Source organism: Balaenoptera ricei, chromosome 13 (assembly GCF_028023285.1).
Source record: "Balaenoptera ricei isolate mBalRic1 chromosome 13, mBalRic1.hap2, whole genome shotgun sequence".
Lineage (NCBI taxonomy): Eukaryota > Metazoa > Chordata > Mammalia > Artiodactyla > Balaenopteridae > Balaenoptera > Balaenoptera ricei.
This window is the reverse complement of record NC_082651.1, coordinates 60,506,757-60,524,917: the sequence shown is the minus strand read 5'-3', so window position 1 is coordinate 60,524,917 and position 18,161 is coordinate 60,506,757. Positions and strand designations below refer to the sequence as shown.

The following is an 18,161-nucleotide window of genomic DNA, read 5'->3' as shown; positions in this document are numbered from 1 at the left end:
GTGTGGCCATGTTTTTATTTCTCTTGAGTAGGTACCTAGGAGTGGAATTATTGAGTCATGTGTTAAACCTATGTTTAACATTTTAGGAAACTGCCAGTTTTCCAAAGTTTTACATTACCATCAACAATATGTGAGCATTCCAACTTCTCCTTATCTTCCCCAATACTCATTATTATCTGTCTTTCTGATTACAGCCATCTCAGTGGGGGTATCTCATCGTGGCTTTAATTTGCATTTTCCTGATGGCTTATGATCATGACCATCTCTCATTGTGTCTGACTGTTCTTTCTCTTTTCTGTTTTTAATTCCTCCTCTTTTTATTGTTCTTTAAAGTTTTTATGTCCCCTTTTTCCTTTACATCCATTTCCTCATGTTGATTCCCACTCATATTTAATTAACTCCCATATCTAAATGGCTGCAGCTTATGGCTCATTCTCAATCTATTTATCTCCATGAAGTTGCTGAGGTCACATTTCTATTGGGAAAAGAGGCAGGGAAGCTGAATTTTAAATTTACACATAAATAATATAGAGACGTTCAAGTTAACCTTGATTTACATATAAATACTTAAAGTATTAGTATACCACAATTTGGATTTTAAGTAAATATGTTAACCACGTGATCAGACTGTCCTGCTCTCCTACTGCGTCGTGGATAGTGTAAGATTCATTCGGTTGGAAAAACGTTCAGTTTCGAACCCAGCTGTCATCACTGTCTTCTCCACCTGCCTCTTTTGTTTCCTTCCTTTTCCTTTGTGACATAATGGCTGCAGCTGAGGCACACAATCTCCTACTCCCTTTCTTCCCTTCTGGCTTTTTCATCTTCCTATCTAATCAGTAGCCAATAGGGTTACTCCACACAGAGGTTCAAATGATGCTCAAACAAAAATTATTATCCATTTCACACTGTGTGACCAAGTGGATGTGGGGAAAGAGAGCAAGGAACAAAAGAGCAAGAAAGGTCAAATTAATTTAAGTCCTTTGCAACCTGGGAAAAACGTCAGATCATGATGTAAAATAGAATGTTTGGAAAGCTGGGATTGTTTGATATGTGGTGGTTTGGCCAGGTTAAGAAAAACAGTTAACTGAGTATGACTAAATTGCAAATTGGACTGACTAGTTTTATTTATATTTTTCTTTCGGAAAGTAGCAAGCATTAGAAAAAGATATAGTTCTCTTTTCCCTCTTTATTTTTCTTCTATTTCCTTCTCCTCTTTTCTCTTTCAGAAGAAAATAATAACCTTTTTTTTTCAAGCATTAATAAAGAATCAAGAAGAACTTCATCTGATGCATTTTTATTTGCCTTTCAAACAACTCTTTCCATATTACCAAAACAACTGCTTCTGGAACCCAGATTTGTTGTAGCCTACAACTTAGGGATAAGAATATATGCTTTTCTATCAGGATGTGTTTAGAGATGCTCTGATAAACAAAACCTGAACCAGTCCAGCCTGATAAGGTTGTAGTGCTTGTTTGGATGTAAAATAACATTTAAACTGAACTGAAAAATATTTGCTAATAGCTAAAAAGCTTTGCCAGTATAACTTAGTTTAAGAGCTATATCTAGGCATCTTGTTGGGAACAAAATACCTATGAATGGAGAACAGTTGTTTTTGGTTTTTACTTTTGTTTTTGTTTTAGGAGAGCAGGAGAAAGAAACAGGATAGAAGAGAACTAGAACTTTGGGACTTTGAAAGCTAGGACGTCATCACTCACTTACCCACCACATAAATATAGCTGATATATATCACTTTAACTTTGTAGTATATATTGACACTTCTTTTTGATATTACATGTAAATGTCTTATACAATGAAAAATACTCAAGAGTAGAAGATAACAAAGGAGAAAAAAGAAAAGGAATTCTTAAACCAGTGATTATTTAAGGGTAAACTGACATATAAATGTGAAATTAAACTTGAACCACTTTTCAATCTAATTACCGATAGAAATAAATGGGAAGGTATTGACCACTAGGCTTCAGAGACCTTGGGTAAAATCATTACAAATCTATCAGCTCTACCACCAGAATAAACCCAGAATCTAAACACTTATCGTTTTCACTGCTGCCACCCTTGTCTGAGTCACCAGTGTCTGGTGACTTCTGAAATAACCCCCAAACTGGTATCCCTGAGTCTACTCTTCCCTGCCTCCCTCCTCCAAAAGAAATCAAAATGATCCTTTTAAAACTTAAAGTTGAATCATGTCACTCTTTGGCTGAAATCCCATCCATGAGAAATTAAGTAGCCTTTTTGAATTAGAAGCAGAAGAGGTGTTAATTAAAAGAGTAAGTAGCACCTACATTCTAAAGAACAGCTCAATCTGTACTAGAACAGGTGCAGCCAGAAGTCATGAAAATGATCTGACAAAGTCACAAGCTAAGGACAAAATAAATAAAGTACATATTAAGAGAAACAGGAGTTTATAGAGTTCTAGAAGTATCAATTTTCTCCACTGCTCATAGTTTTTTGCTCCATTTAAGGTACTGAGGTTAGCAAGTGGGAAGTGAAATTAATCTATCATCTAAGTAAATATTTATTTTATTTACAAATGCATGGTTAACTATACTCAGTAGCCTACCCTGCCTCTCTTGGCTATTCATAACTGACACGACAGGACTTCTCTGTGTTTATACACTAATCACCATTAATTAATTAATGGACAATCTACCCCACAGCCCCCAGGTCCCCACCATACCACCCAAGCTCAAGGGCTACTTGAACAAAGTAACAATTTACTAAGAAAAAAAAATTCTCAGCACGAATATCATCTCACACTTGAGACAAAATATATTCGTTTGGGCTTCCCTGGTGGCACAGTGGTTGAGAATCTGCCTGCCAATGCAGGGGACACAGGTTCGAGCCCTGGTCTGGGAGGATCCCACATGCCGTGGAACAACTGGGCCCGTGAGCCACAATTACTGAGCCTGTGCGTCTGGAGCCTGTGCTCCGCAACAAAAGAGGCCGCGATAGTGAGAGCCCCACGCAGCGCGATGAAGAGTGGCCCCCGCTTGCCACAACTGGAGAAAGCCCTCGCACAGAAACGAAGATCCAACACAGCCATAAATAAATAAAATAAACAAATTTAAAAAAAAAGAAAAAAGAAAAAAAAAAGTCATGCATCTGAATTAAAAAAAAAAATCTTCGTTATCAGAGATGCCACCATTACAATTAATTCATTAGTTTAAAAAATAATAAGGCTATCCTAGAGCATTTGTTCTTTTTTTGGAAGATAAAGAAATTAAATGGAAGAGAAAGTACCAATATCCATTGAGAAATAAACACTGTTAATATCGTATGTTAGTTTTGTATCTTTCTTTCCCCATTGAACATGACATGGGCATTTTCCTATTGCATTAAAAATTTCAGAGACATAAAACAACAACAAAACCCCTCGCAGCTTCCCATCTCTCTGAATAAAAGCCTAAGTCCTTAGAATGGCCAAAACTACACAATCTGATTCCACCCTTACGTCTGTGAGCTCACCTTCAGTACCACCCAGGCCCCCACTGTGCTCCAGCCACAACCACTAACCCACTGATTCTTTAACAAGCCAGGCAGTTCACTAGATCACTGCCTTCCACTGGCTCTTTCCTCTGGTATGTTCTTCCAGATATCCATATTGCTTGCTCTCTCACCTCTTTCTAATCTTTGTCCCAATATCACCCACACTTTACCTTCCCTTGCCCTGCTTTATTTTTCTCCATTGAACTTACATACTTCCTAATATATATAGTTATGTAATTACTTATGCTTAAATATTTGTTGTTCGATCTCCCACAGTGGAATGTGACACAGGACAGGGATCTTTATTTTTTGTTTAGTCAGTAGCCTCCCCAGGGATGCCACACTTATGATAGTCAGTTCTTAAATGATTGGTGTTGTTCTTAGTGATAGACGGTCAGACGTGGAGTTGTAAAGCCCTTTCCTTCTCTTGAGAAGTTGGTGGATGTCTCTGCTTCCTATTGACTGGGGCTCAGCCCGGACTGGAGGATAGACATGAGATAAGTGTTCTGTGTTCTGCCCTCAAAAACAAACAAACAAAAAAAGAAACTGAATGTCTTTTTAACTGTTTTACACTTGAAATTCTCATCTTCCTTTAAATCACAAGGATAATCTGTTGACCCATACAACAGCTCCGACCTATTATTATCCCCAATTGAGACAGAAAGAAAGAGGCTGTAGAGTTTACTGAAGCCCTAAGTGGTAGAACCAGGACTAGTAAACCATGTTATTGGATTTCCTCTTCTATATCATCACAATGAACTGCAGCCACATCTCAGATGACAGTAAATTAGCAAGTAGACGGGAGACTCGTTCTCCACACTTAAGAACGGCTTTTACACTGCGTAATTAGCTTCTGAATAAAGATACAAGAATGACTACCTTTTCCATCAGAATGCTTTCAGCAAGTCTTAGTCTTTCTTTCATTTCTGTTGTTTGCTGCTTTTGTTTTGGCTCACTGTGCAGGTGCTTAGCCCGAATCTTCATTTTACTTTATTTTACCTTATAGTATAATAAACCCTACACTTTCATCGCAGGGTCCAGAAAGCATTCACACCTTATCCATTTGATTCAACCTCAAAACAACCATAGTTGAGGTAAGAGCAGGTGGGTGTATCTTCACTTTAGAAGGAAGAATGACCTAACTTCTTGGTAATCCTCAAACCAGGACACAAACACAGATCATTTAAGTACAAACCCAAAGTTCTTAACTTGCTGGAAGTGTATTCACTGTTTTTGTTTCCTGGAGGGCACAATTATGTCATGGGAAGAAAAATTATCTCAATTATTCTTACTGAAAATGTCTTCTAGAAATATAAATCTCACTTTTGCACTCCACTTCCATTTCCTGGCAGCTATTCTGCCAGCATCATTCACAAGCATTGACTCTTTGGAAGTTCCTCCCCACTCCTTTCCCTGTTGTCTCTATAGCCTCATCACGCTCCTGTTTCTGAGCCTCTGCTGCTGCCCCCTCTCTGCCATCCTCAGTATCTCAGTAACTCAGTATCTCATCCTCAGTATCTCAGCTGCTCCCTCAGTGTCATCCAGGTCCAGAGTTAACATCACCTCCTCTTTAGTCACACTAGTAAAAGTGCTTCCTTTTATCCCCTGAATAACCATACGCTGCCCAATTCTGAAAAGCTCTCTTACTTCTTTTTAGAATTGTGTGAGCTTCCTGAGCGCAGGATGTATCATTTCATACTATCCAACATATATCACAGCATAACACTTGTAACAGTCCGTTTTACACTGTAGGCAAGCAAGAGATGAAGAATGAACCATAAACTCAGAAGATACCTTCAGGTAGATGATTAGGGAAGGCAGTGGCAGGAAGTATCTGCTTGCCTCTCTTCACCACTCAGCTTCAGTACTCTTTTTTTTTTTTTTTTTTTTTTATTTATTTATTTATATTTATTTTTGGCTGTGCTGGGTCTTCGCCTCTGTTCAAGGGCTCCCTCCAGTTGCGGCAAGTGGGGGCCACTCTTCATCGCGGTGCGCGGGCCTCTCACTATCGCGGCCTCTCTTGTTGCGGAGCACAGGCTCCAGACGCGCAGGCTCAGCGGCTGTGGCTCACGGGCCCAGTCGCTCCGCGGCATGTGGGATCTTCCCAGACCAGGGCTCGAACCCGTGTCCCCTGCATTGGCAGGCGGACTCTCAACCACTGCGCCACCAGGGAAGCCCCAGCTTCAGTACTCTTGGCCTTTCCCCAGTCCTCCATTTCTCTTACCATTTATATGTCACGCACATACAGGATGGCATGAGATATGGCTCTCTGGTTCCATCAACAAGGGCAAATGCTAAATGCATCAACAACACATTGCTTCAAGATTCCATTATACTGTAAATGGATGTATAAACAATTGTTCTTTTGCCATGTACAGTTTTTTTTTTTTGTTTTTTGTTTTTCTTTTTTTTTTCCATGTACAGTTTTTGATGTAGTAAACTATTTTTCATTTTGCTGGACACTTCTTACATTTACCCATTACAAAGGGCTTCATTATGTTTAATCTGTATATTTTCTCCTGCATGTCTATTTGATAGGCCTATTACCTGACCCACTTTATTTGAATGTGGAGGATAATACATGTCCTTTGAAAAAAAAAAGTAAGTTATTTTTCATCCAAGAAGCTTAAAAATCTGTTTTGGGGGGAGTATGCAGCATACTGACGTATAGTTTGGGGTTAAGTTTGATAAATGGAATAAATCTTATTTAAAAATCATTTCGTGACATAAATTATCGAGGACTTTATAATTTTAAAAGGACTTAGAAATCTTTTAAAATTTAAGAACCAAACATACCTCTATGAATATGAAACTTACTTGGGGATATATTTTTGTATATTGGAAATTATATATTCATATATATTTTTCTGAAGAAAAATTAGTGGTTTATTCTTTAATCAAAATTGATTATGGCTTTCATTCTTTTTCTTTTGTTTTTCTGAATCCACAACTTTAAAAAGTCTGCAACAGATTTAACCCTCTGAAAGTTAGTCAATGCCTTGACTAACATCTTACAATCAATTATAACCATCATTTATACTTGATTTTGCTTTGATTTCATCCTAAATTTAGTTTCCATTTTAATAAGATTGGCGGTTTTGAAGATTCAATGAATGTGTAAAATTTACTTTATATTAAAGAAAAGAATTATCATTAAAATTGTTCCACCAGGACTGGAGTTTTTGTCTGTATTGTTTTTTAATTTATCCCAGCACCTAGAATAGTGCCTGGTATAGAGGGAGTGCTCAACAAATCCTAACACCTGCACTTTACACCCTTGGAAAGGTGGAAGGTCAGGAGAGCCTAGGAGAGCCAGGTACTCTGCTAAGCAATTTACATACACCATCTCCTTTAACTATCACAAACATTCTTTGTTGTAGGTACTATTACCCCTATTTTACAGATGAGGAGACAGAGGCATTAAGAAGTTAAGGTGTTCAAAAAGAAGTTAAGATGTTCATTCAAGATAACAGAGCTAATAAATTGCAGAGGCAGGATCAAAGCCTTAGTCTGTCTGACTGCAAATTCTAGCCTCTTAAAGTTGCCATGTTGCTTTCCTTCACCCAAAAGCATTACAACTAGGCGGAGCATCAAATACTTCTCCATCCCCACAGAGTGTAACAATATTGAGACTGACTTGTTACTAAGTCATATCCTAGCATCACGAACTTGTTTCGGTTTTTAAGAGGGTGGGGTTCTCCCACCTTGAACATCAAAATCCATCTGGGAAGGAGAAGAAACTTCAGGCAAGGGTAACGTGTAACCTGCAGTTAGAATAGGTGAGAGGCTTGGAAATGTGAGCAGGACCCTTGGCCACTGGTTTACGTCAATGTGAACATGTGGTATTTGACTCCACAGGAAGCAGGCCAATACCATGTATCTGGCTGGCTGCTTCTGACTTGCATTGAGGGTCCTCCAAGATACTGGAACAGGACCTACCAGAACCTCAAAAAGTCCATTCATCAACAGATAATATCTAAAAAAAATGTATGGTGTCTCAACTAGGTGCTAGGCACTGGTCTGAGGGTTGGATACGGAGAGAGAAAGATATGGAATGAATAAGCTCTGAGGATCTAATGTACAGCATGGTGACTATAGATAATAATACTGTCTTGTATACTTGAAATTTGCTAACACAGTGCATCTCATCACACACACACACACAAAAGGTAACTATGTGAGGTGATGGATAAGTTGATTAACTTGATCGTCATAATCATTTCATAATGTATGCATATATCAAATCCAATCACACTGTACACCTTAAACATATACAATTTTATTTGTTAAGTATACCTCAATAAAGCTGAGGGGAAAAAGAAAACAAAGTTTCAGCCCTCAGAGAGTTCAAAATAATCCTGAATGTGTATGCATGCTTGTTTATCTTAAAATAAGGTTGCAAGGTTCTTTATATAGTATGAAATCATTATGACGAGTGTGATTATCATTTAGTGCTCATTGTTGCCAACATCTATGCTAATACTTTTACTATCCACATTTTACAGGTAAACTGAGTTTTAGAGATATCAGGTGATGGCTTAGGTTCCCTCAGCAAATAGCAGCAAATCCATGCATCTCAGGCCTCTTTGATAACAAAGACAAAGTCCCTAACCCATCAGGGAAGAGAAGGTTCTTTCAGTAGAGGGTTCACAGAAGAACTGACAATGAAATATATCTTTGAGCCTTTTTCTGATTTGTAGTGTTGCCTGGATTGCTTCCTCATCCTAGCCTCAGTTTAACATGGACTGCTTGAGTCTAAAAACAAATTAGGTGCATGAACTTCTTTCTCCTTTTTCAGAAACTAGTTTCCTTCCATTTAGCGAATGTAAATAGTGCTTTGCTCTATCACATTGCTCAACTATAGCTTATTCTTAATAGCGTCCACTTTTCCTTGCTTGTGCCTTAAAGGTTCCTAGTAATTACCTATCAGCTGTTTATACACATAGCCCTAGAGGCTGGTTTGGTCTTCTATTTGTTACATTAGGAAAATTCTATGGTACAGTAACATGAGTGACAGCACCAGTATGCCTTCATAATATGATTAGGTTATGCAGAGCAGGAGTTTCCCCTTCCTTCTGAAATTATTTTTCTTTTTCATGGCATTTAGAACCCAAACAGCATCATTCCTTCTCCAAATGCATCATCTGAAGACCACCCCAGATACTTTATATTAATTAAAAAATGAATTGCTTGACATGCAAACACTAGTAGCTGCCTCTCCCCAGGCAGGCCTGTTATTATATTTATGAAGTGCTTCCTGAAGGCTTCTTAGACTTGCAGAGACTAGAAAAGGAACTGTTTGGTCTGTCCATCACTGCAATTCCTCCTAATTGTTATTTGTATTATTCCTTAAGGCTTTCACTCCCTACAGATTCTGTGACAGTACTGATATTATAATGTACATAGCAAATATTTTTCGAGAGTCTGAGGGTGCCATGTATAAAGTCTATTTCAATTCCTCCCAACAGGCGCTGAAATGCTACAAACTAAACAGAATGTCCTTACCACAGCTTGCATAAGTTAGAAAAGTATATCATCTGCAAGGAAAAGCTGCTGGTTCTATTTTGCCTTCATTATTTTGAACACTACACCTGCCCTGCTATATTCAGGGTTAGATTTTTGCATAGGCAGTTCGTTAGTGGCCACCTACACAGTGTGTTTTGAGACACACAGAAATGATCATCTTGTTACAAACATATCCCCATTAGGTACCCAGTGTTCCACTTTCCTGTCTTCAAATTCTAGCTAGGAGAAGTATGAATGGTTAAAATATCAAGAGAATGAAGGAACTGTCCGTAGAGAATTCCTACAAGATAAGTCTATTACTTCTCCAACTAATATAGTAGAAGGGTTTGGGGTACTGGATAGAAAATTTTGATTCTTTCATTTTTGAAGCAGTGAAAATTTTGATCAAGGAAATTTCTATGTGGGAGAGTAAATTTCAACCTAATTTTAGCTGATGGGGCAAGATGAGGACACTGGCATGGAAGGTTTAGATCCAGGACTTCCCAACTTTACAGAGGATCCAACTCTTCTAGAGACTGTAAAACCAATGATCCTTGGACATCATCCCCAGTCATCCTCACTCAGTAGATGACGGGTGGCATCTGGAAAACTCGTTTTTTAGCAAACACCCAGGTGATTCTGATAGATCATTCTGGTCCATGAACCACTCCATGATAAATGATGCTAAGGGATAATAAACCAAGATACAGGTGATGGAGGCCAGAAGGCAAAGACAAGTCGAGGATACCTTTATCTGCCTTGCACTGTTTTCCAGGGCTAGTCTTGCTAACACGCTCTTTGACTTAAACTGGTCACCCTGTATTCTTGTTCACTGAAACACCATCCACACACCGTATTTTTTCGTATCTCTAAAATACTTTTTTCCTAGATAATCGCTTGCTCCTTTCCAACTTTTCTGTTTGTTCTCTTATCTCTCTGTCTTTTAGATTCCTGCATCTTGAGAGGATTTCTGATTCTTTCAGTTAAATGAATCTTTGTGCTCTCCTTTCTGCTTCCTAGAAATTGATTTTTTGTTCCATTTTTAGCTCAGTTACCTCTACTGTTTTTAGAGGCACTGAACTCCTATCCATGATCTCTGGTAAGAAACTGCCTATTCCAACCTTGAGGTTATGGAGTCTTTACAGTGAAGGGTAAGAGTTTAACATAAACAGTCAAGTCCAGATAAATAAAAAATGAAAGAAAACTAAAAAACACACGTGTTTGACAATATCTTAGCTTAGAATTGCCTTCCTAATTCTCCTTTGCTTGGGCTAATTTCACAATTAGTTGCATTCCTTTAGGACATGTGACAATTGGTGCATTAAAGTGATTCTGCCTCATTCTGGGTTCTGGAAAAAGTTAATATGGAATTTTCAAATGCATATGCATAATTCACATACATATAACCCACAGTCACAATCTATATATATCACAATATGCAGTCTATTGACTATTTCATTCTTATAATGGTATGTTCTGTATCCAAAAATATAACTCTGAGTTTAAAGATTTAAGAATATTTCTATTATTTTAACTCTTCTTATTTTGATTGGATGGAAATATCTAGCATCTGTCTCCCAATAGCTGAAATCCTGCTTGCTGAATCTATACATTTAAAAGTCTCAATGACAGTGATCTCTGGGAGAAACCGTCATTTAGAAGCTGAAAATGTTTTTTGTTCATTTATGTTATTAATTCACCCTTTAATAAATAAGTATTTAAGGATCTCCTACTATGGGCCTAGGCACTGTGCTCAGAGGGTAGGAATGCAATGGTGAATGAACAAACAGATTCTCTTGGAACTTACAAACTGTTATGGCAGAGAGATGACAAATACACAGTTACACAAAGCAATTATTTAAATAATTGTTAAATGCTAAAAGAATCTTGAAATTCACTAAAAATACCATTTACATTTTATATTTTCCAATCAGAATATATCTCTTCCCTCTCTTAAAAAAGAAAATAATTTTAATACAAACTAAAGAATAGCATGCTTCCCTTTTCAGAGAAACTTGCATAAGCCATTGAGCCAAAAATATGTATCCCAAATCTCTAGCTGAGAGTTGAACTCTTGACAATTCAAAGCTTAAGAAATTCTATAATAAAGTGTGTGAAGGGGATAGATGGAGAGCCACTGGGATTTAATTCTCTTCCTTGGTGGTAAAAACACTCTAATTTTGGCCCCAGAATTACCATATGGAACCAGAGGCGAAGCACTTGATTCTTTTGAAAGATTTAACAGGAAAGTGTCTGTAGATAATTGTGACTTGCACAATGTCCTTCACTGTCTGGGCACAGAGAAGCTAGCCATCTCATCTCAACCAGAAACTGTCTTGAGTTTAGAAACCAAATCATAAACATTGACATTCCCTTGAAGCTGAGATAAAGCTTTAGGTTCACATAATAGGAAATGAGTTGATATTCCTTAAAAAAAACTGAAATTGTAAGGTATATTTTAGTCTTGTTTTGCAAGAAAAATAGCCCAATGCTATCACCCCTTGTGCAGAACAATAATTCTTAATAAAAGACAAAGAGATGTTTATCTTTCAAATAGAAACTCATGTAATTTTTGGTTCTTTTACATATAAGCTGTTTGAAGAGAAAAAACAAATCATGTTAACCTTTACAGCATCAAAAAAGCGATAAACTGAAAGTATAATTAACTTTGTTCTTTTAACATAACATGGTTGCTTTGATAGATCCTAGCTTACTAGCATCTCCACAGGTCACTTTCTTTCTCAATATGCACAGATGAATAAAGAGATTAAACAATTTTTGTGACCTACAATAAGGTCAAACTTTAATTATTATGCTAATTTCATGCATTAGATTCAATAGGTTTACTACTTTCCTGCTAGTTAATAAAATAGACTTTAAAACATTATCTGTGATATAAGGAGGGGGCCCTCCCATACCTTAAAATACTCTGAATAGATGTGAAGGTCAGTAGAAAGGATTTCTCTCTTGTTATTGATTCCCAATCTTCTAACTGATAAATCCCAGTTAGAACTAATTTATTTAGTTGCAGTTACATCTCAACTGTCTACATTTTATTATTGAAGGAACCATTTCCAGTAATTAACTGAATGTCCTCCCTCTTTTAAAAAACAGCTTCCTGAGATACAGTTGACATTCAGCAAATTCTACATATTAAAAATGTATAATTTCACAAGTTTTGATATATGTATACACCCATGAAACTATCAAAGGTGTAACCCCTTCTACTCATCCTCCCAGCACCAGGCAACCACTGATTGGCTTTCTGTCACTATATATTAGTTACATTTTCTAGAATTTAATGTAATTGGGATAATATAGTATATAGTTTGTTTGTTTTTTTTAATCTGGTTTTTGTCACTGTGATGATTAATTTTATGTGTCAACTTGACTGGGCTAAGGGATGCCTAGATAGCTGGTAAAATTTTATTTCTGGGTGTGTCTGTGAGGGCGTTTCCAGAGAGATTAGCATTTGAACCCACAGACTGAGTAAAGAAGACCTACCCTCACCAGTGCGAGTGGGCATCATTCACTGAGGACTTCAAACAGAACAAAAAGGCAGAGGAAGGGTGAATTCTCTCTATTCTTGAGCTAGTACATCCATCTTCCCCTGCCCTTAGACATTGGAGCTCCTGGTTCTCAGGCCTTCAGACTCAGACTGAATTATACCACCAGCTTTCCTGGTTCTCCAACTTGCAGATGGCAGACAGTGACATATCTTAGTCTCTATAATTGTGTCAGCCATTCCCATAATAAATCGTCTCATATATCTGTATCTGTACCTACATCTACATCTACATCTATATCTATATCCTATTGGTTCTTTTTCTCTGGTGAACACTGACTAATACAGTCACTTGGTATAATTATTTTGAGATTCATCCATGTTATTATGTGTATCAAAAGTCAATTCCTTTTTAATACTACTCAGCCATGAAAAAGAATGAAATATGCCATTTGCAACAACATGGATACAACTAGAGATTATCATACTAAGTGAAGTAAGTCAGAAAGAGAAAGACAAATACCATATGATATCACTCATATGTGGAATCTAAAATATGACACAAATGAACCTATCTATGAAACAGATACAGAATCATGGACATAGAGAACAGACTGGTGGTTGCCAAGGGGGAGGGAGTTGGGGGAGGGATGGAGTGGGAGGCTGGGGTTAGCAGATGTAAGCTATTATATATAGAATGGATAAACAACAAGGTCCTACTGTAGAGCACAGGGAACTATATTCAATATCCTATGATAACCCGTAATGGAAAAGAGTATTAAAAAAAAAGAATATATGTATATGTATAACTGAATCACTTTGCTGCACAGCAGAAATTAACACAAATTTGTAAATCAACTATACTTCAATAAAAAATAAATAAAATGAAAAAGTCCATTCCTTTTTATTGCTTAGTACTATTTCATTATTTGGATATATCCCAATTTGTTTATCCATCCATTTGTTGATGGAAACATTTTGGCTGTTTCCAGTTTTTGTCTCTTACAATTAAAGTGGCTATGAACATTCAAACACAAGCCGTTGCCCTAAAGTAAGCTTTCATTTCTCTTGAAAAAATACTGGGGAGTGGGGTGGCTGCATTATATGGTATGCATATGTTTAACTTTTTAAGAATCTGCCAAACAATCTTCCAAAGTGGTTGTACCATTTTACATTCTCAACAGCAGTATGTGAGAGTTCCATTTCTTCCATGCCCTTGCCAACACTTGGTAGTGACATGATAATATATGCCTTATCTGCTTCAGTGGAATAAATTATTATATTGGGGTTATTTCCAAGGCTGATATTTTACTTTGAAATTATGCTTGCATCTTAGAAACTTATACAGGTTTCCTCTGTTATCTGAAAGTAGAGCATTCCTATGAAAACTCTCCTAAGTAGAAATGGTGTAAAGTGAAGAAGCTATCACCTTAGGACATATCTGGCTCACGGATGCACAAAATAAAAAGAGATAAAGCACAGATGCTCACAGACACAGTTCAAAGCTATGGCTTCTTGATGCTGAGACGATGAGTGTAGTTCCCAGGGAGTAAGCTTGGCCCGTGCCACTCTCCCTGCTTGGGACGCCCTTGCCTCTATATCAGTTCACTGTGAAACAAACGCTGGACGCTATTTTCTCTTTTTGCCTTTTCTTGTAAAAGCGAAAATCCTCTTTAGATTTTTTTCAGGTAGCAAAAGCATGTACTAATGTAGGTCTTTCCCACATGTGAAATGGTATAAAGCAAACCTTCAAAAAATGGGGGATACCTGTACTTCTTTTCTCTTTGCATTACTTTTGAATAAATCTTATTTTCCAATCAGGAAAAAAGATGCCAATTAGGGAACCTTGAGTTGATTAAGGCTAAGGTCATTTATTTGGAAAGACAAAAAGGTGAAGCACATTATTAATTTCACAAACATTTTATATATACACAAAATTAAAAATAAAGGTCATAAATGATGGAAATAAGTAGCACACCCATAGATAAAAAAATTAAAAGCTATATCATTCAGAATAGATTATTCAACTTAAAGAATAATCAGAACTGCTTCAAGTGTCAATGGTAATAGTTGCTGTAATATTTTAGATCTACTGACACAGCATCCTAGGCCAAACAAGGCAAATGGTATCCAAGTTCCAGAGCATAAGACAATAATTTTTATTAATTTATTTATTTTCTGTGTGTGTGTGTGTGTGTGTGTGAAGAGCATTTAACGAACTTACAGATTCTAGGTTTAGAAAGTATGTGGGTGGCATGGTGAGGGTATATAAAAGAGAAGGTTATGTCGCTAGTGTAGAATGACCTCATTTTGTTTTCAAGTAGCTAACGAAAAAACAAATTTTGTTTTATTTTAATTTGCTTTTTTTAACATAATATTTTGTTAAATATTTGCTTTTTTAACATAATATTCCTTCATTCTTCAAAAGCAATTGGACTCCATTCAATACACTGTAACGGCCTATATGGGAAAATAATCTAAAAAAGAGTGGATATAAGTATATGTATAACAGATTCACTTTGCTGTACACCTAAAACTAACACAACATTGTAAATTAACTATACCCCAATAAAATTTTTTTTAAAAAAGCAATTGGGATATTTTAACCATTTATAAATTTGTGCTTTTATTCTAAAGACAAAAACAAAAACCTATAAATGTGAAATACAGAGAAGTCCAGAAAGAATTAAGACAAGTTATCTCCTTTTTGGAGATTTAACTCTGTCAAGTAAACAGCACTTTTCTATTTCTGATGATGCATCTTAATTGCATGTTATCAACATGGTTTCCTATTTACCAGGGATAATTTCATAATTGCCATCTTCAGAGAAGCAAAATAACAGAGGGCTTCTTCTATCAACATTTAGTAAGATGTTACAAATAGCAGTGGGTGAATGAAGGGCTTCAAGTTATTGGAAGGACATAATATTGGTTATACATGTTCACAGAATAAGAAATATATTTTTAGTTTCTTTCAATTGACATGTATAACCAATATTATGTCCTTCAACTGGCATGAAATAAACTGCATTCTGCAAACACTGATACATTCATAGGGCTGGTGGCTATTTTGCTAATTTGTAAGAATGAGGATAGAATGTCATATAAATGGGATAACCAAAAGAAGTACACTGAGGTACATCTAATCTGAGCTCTGAGTTTTCCCCTCATATTCATCCTGCATTGCTCAGCTCAAATTTTAACATGTCTGAGAATCTTTCCTTGTTACCTCTGGTTATAAATGATATTTTCCTTCTTTAAAACACTGTATTCCTTCTAATCTTCTCCATGTATATGTCTCTAGTGTCATCCCAATCTAGCCTTATATTCCTAGCTATTACTGCATCTCTATATAACTTATCTGTAGCACTACATTAAAAGTTCCCAGAGTTCTGAAACCATATTCTAGAATTAGTTATGTTCCATTCAAAATGTTTACTATCATCTTTGTCATTATTTATACAAAAATTTTCAGAAAAAACATAGTTTTCAGAAAATTTTTACATTTTATATAGTCTCTGGTATAACAAAATGCCTTGAACCAAGTAAGAATACATTATTCACCTAATGGCAGTTTATCCTTGAGTAGTAAGATGTCTGTTAGGAAAAAATGGGAACTGCAAAGAATTGCAGATGGGATTTTAGTCCTGGTAGTTAACACAGTGTCTAACATCTCAATTTCCCTCTTCTCTTTCAACTGAGGGCTCTGTTTACTGCTATCTGGGGCCATATTTGATTTGTCAATTCATTGTCTTGTTGGTGTCTTCATGGAGCACCCATTATAAGCTATGTAGGACAATAAAACAGGGAAGCAGAGTGATTGCCTCAAGCACTCCCTTGCTTAATCAGTGCTCTTTTGTTTTGAGCTAAGTGAAAGGTTCAAAGGACTTGAAAAATAGAGTCAATGTGTGGACAATTTTTGTTTGCTTGTTCACAATCTACAAACTTATTAAACCACTACTGTAGGATATCCTCAAGTCAAATAGTAGTATCTCCAGAAATTAAGACAAAAGCAGTAACTACATAGCATGCATTGGGGAGGAGGAAATGTATTGCCCACAGGATTTGAGAAGAAATATTCCCCCGAAGTTACCTTGTACAATTAATTAGTGCAGTGAGCTGGGTTGTATTGAAATCTGGACAGCTATGCTATGATATCAATACCTCTGTCCTGGAGCAGCTGGGTAAACCAGGGGCAAACAGCTTCCTATTTACTTCAACGTACCATTCAAACATCATCATTTTCTTGGGCATCATGATGTGAAAAAGGTTGGAAAGCCTTGAGAGCCTAGGGATTTATCATCATCCTGGCCACAGGACATGTCTATCATTGGTTTCATGCTTTAGAATTATATCAGCATGAAATAGAGATTTCCGGAGGGAATTTCTTAATGAAGAGTTTTCTTTGGAGTGAGAGAAAGGAAGGAGGAGGTAAACAGGAGAAAGGTCAGATAAAAAAATATTTGGGTCTTGGGGAAGGACTCATATACTGATGCTCTTGTCCACAAATTAAAATAAAATTGGTTCCATGTGCTTCCCTACAGTTGTTGCTGGAAAGGCAAAGATAGAAAAAGAAGGGATGGTTCCCATGCTGGGAATGCTGACTCTCATTGAGAGGCCATGATATATTCAAACATATGGGGACTGCTGCATGCAGGAAGTGCAAGCGGAATTTTTCAGTATAGAAAGAGAGACTGCTGAGGACTGTGCTGGTCTGGGGATGCAAGGCCTCCAGGTGACTGATGTAACAGGGTGCATGGGAACTGAGGAGAAGGGAAGTTAAGTAGGAAAATAAAGGGAGGGAGTGGTGACCATCCGGAAATACGTGTGTGGGCCAGCTGGTCTGGATAAAGGGCTCACCCAGAGAAATATCAAGAAATAGGTTTCGTGAACTAAGCTGGTGAGCACCTAAAAGACAGACCTAGTCTTACTCCCTCTGTGCCCTAATGACAGTCACGGGACCTGGAACATGGCAGAGCTTAGATATTTATTAAATGAAGTAGTGATGAGATATTTGACTTTTTTTGCAAGATTAGGGAGATTAAACATTATCTTGTTTAAGGCTGTGAAAAATCCCTGAAAGATTTAAGATTAATTTTTTTTCTGAAATCATTGTTATAATAGAAATAAAGAGCAATATCAAAAATAGAAACAAAAATCAAATATCCCAGCACCACTTATTGAAGAGGCTGTCTTTTCTCCATTGTATATTCATGCCTCCCTTATCAAAGATAAAGTGACCATATGTGCGTGGGTTTATCTCTGGGCTTTCTATCCTGTTCCATTGATCTATATTTCCGTTTTTGTGCCAGTACCATACTGTCTTGATTACTGTAGCTTTGTAGTACAGTCTGAAGTCAGGGAGCCTGATTCCTCCAGCTCCATTTTTCTTTCTCAAGATTGCTTTGGCTATTTGGGGTCATTTGTGTTTCCATACAAATTGTAAAATTTTTTGTTCTAGTTCTGTGAAAAATGTCATTGGTAGTTTGACAGGAATTGCATTGAATCTGTAGATTGCTTTTGGGTAGTACAGTCATTTTCACAATGTTGATTCTTCCAATCCAAGAACATGGTATATCTTTCCATCTGTTTGTATCATCTTTTATTTCTTTCATCAGTGCCTTATAGTTTTCTGCATACAGGTCTT

General features: G+C 36.8%; 1 protein-coding gene across 18 annotated transcripts in view; it reads right to left on the bottom strand.

Annotated features, from left to right (window-relative positions):
- The window catches only part of NRXN1 (neurexin 1), a 1,117,469-nt gene that overhangs the window by 728,744 nt on the left and 370,564 nt on the right, over positions 1–18,161 (bottom strand). Inside the window, exon 4 of one of the 18 annotated variants that reach the window (XM_059942801.1) lies at positions 14,124–14,165. The exons of the other annotated variants lie outside the window; for them this stretch is intronic. Coding sequence (XP_059798784.1) covers positions 14,124–14,165 — 42 coding nt within the window. The remainder of the gene's footprint in view (positions 1–14,123; positions 14,166–18,161) is intronic. 18 annotated transcript variants of the gene reach the window in all.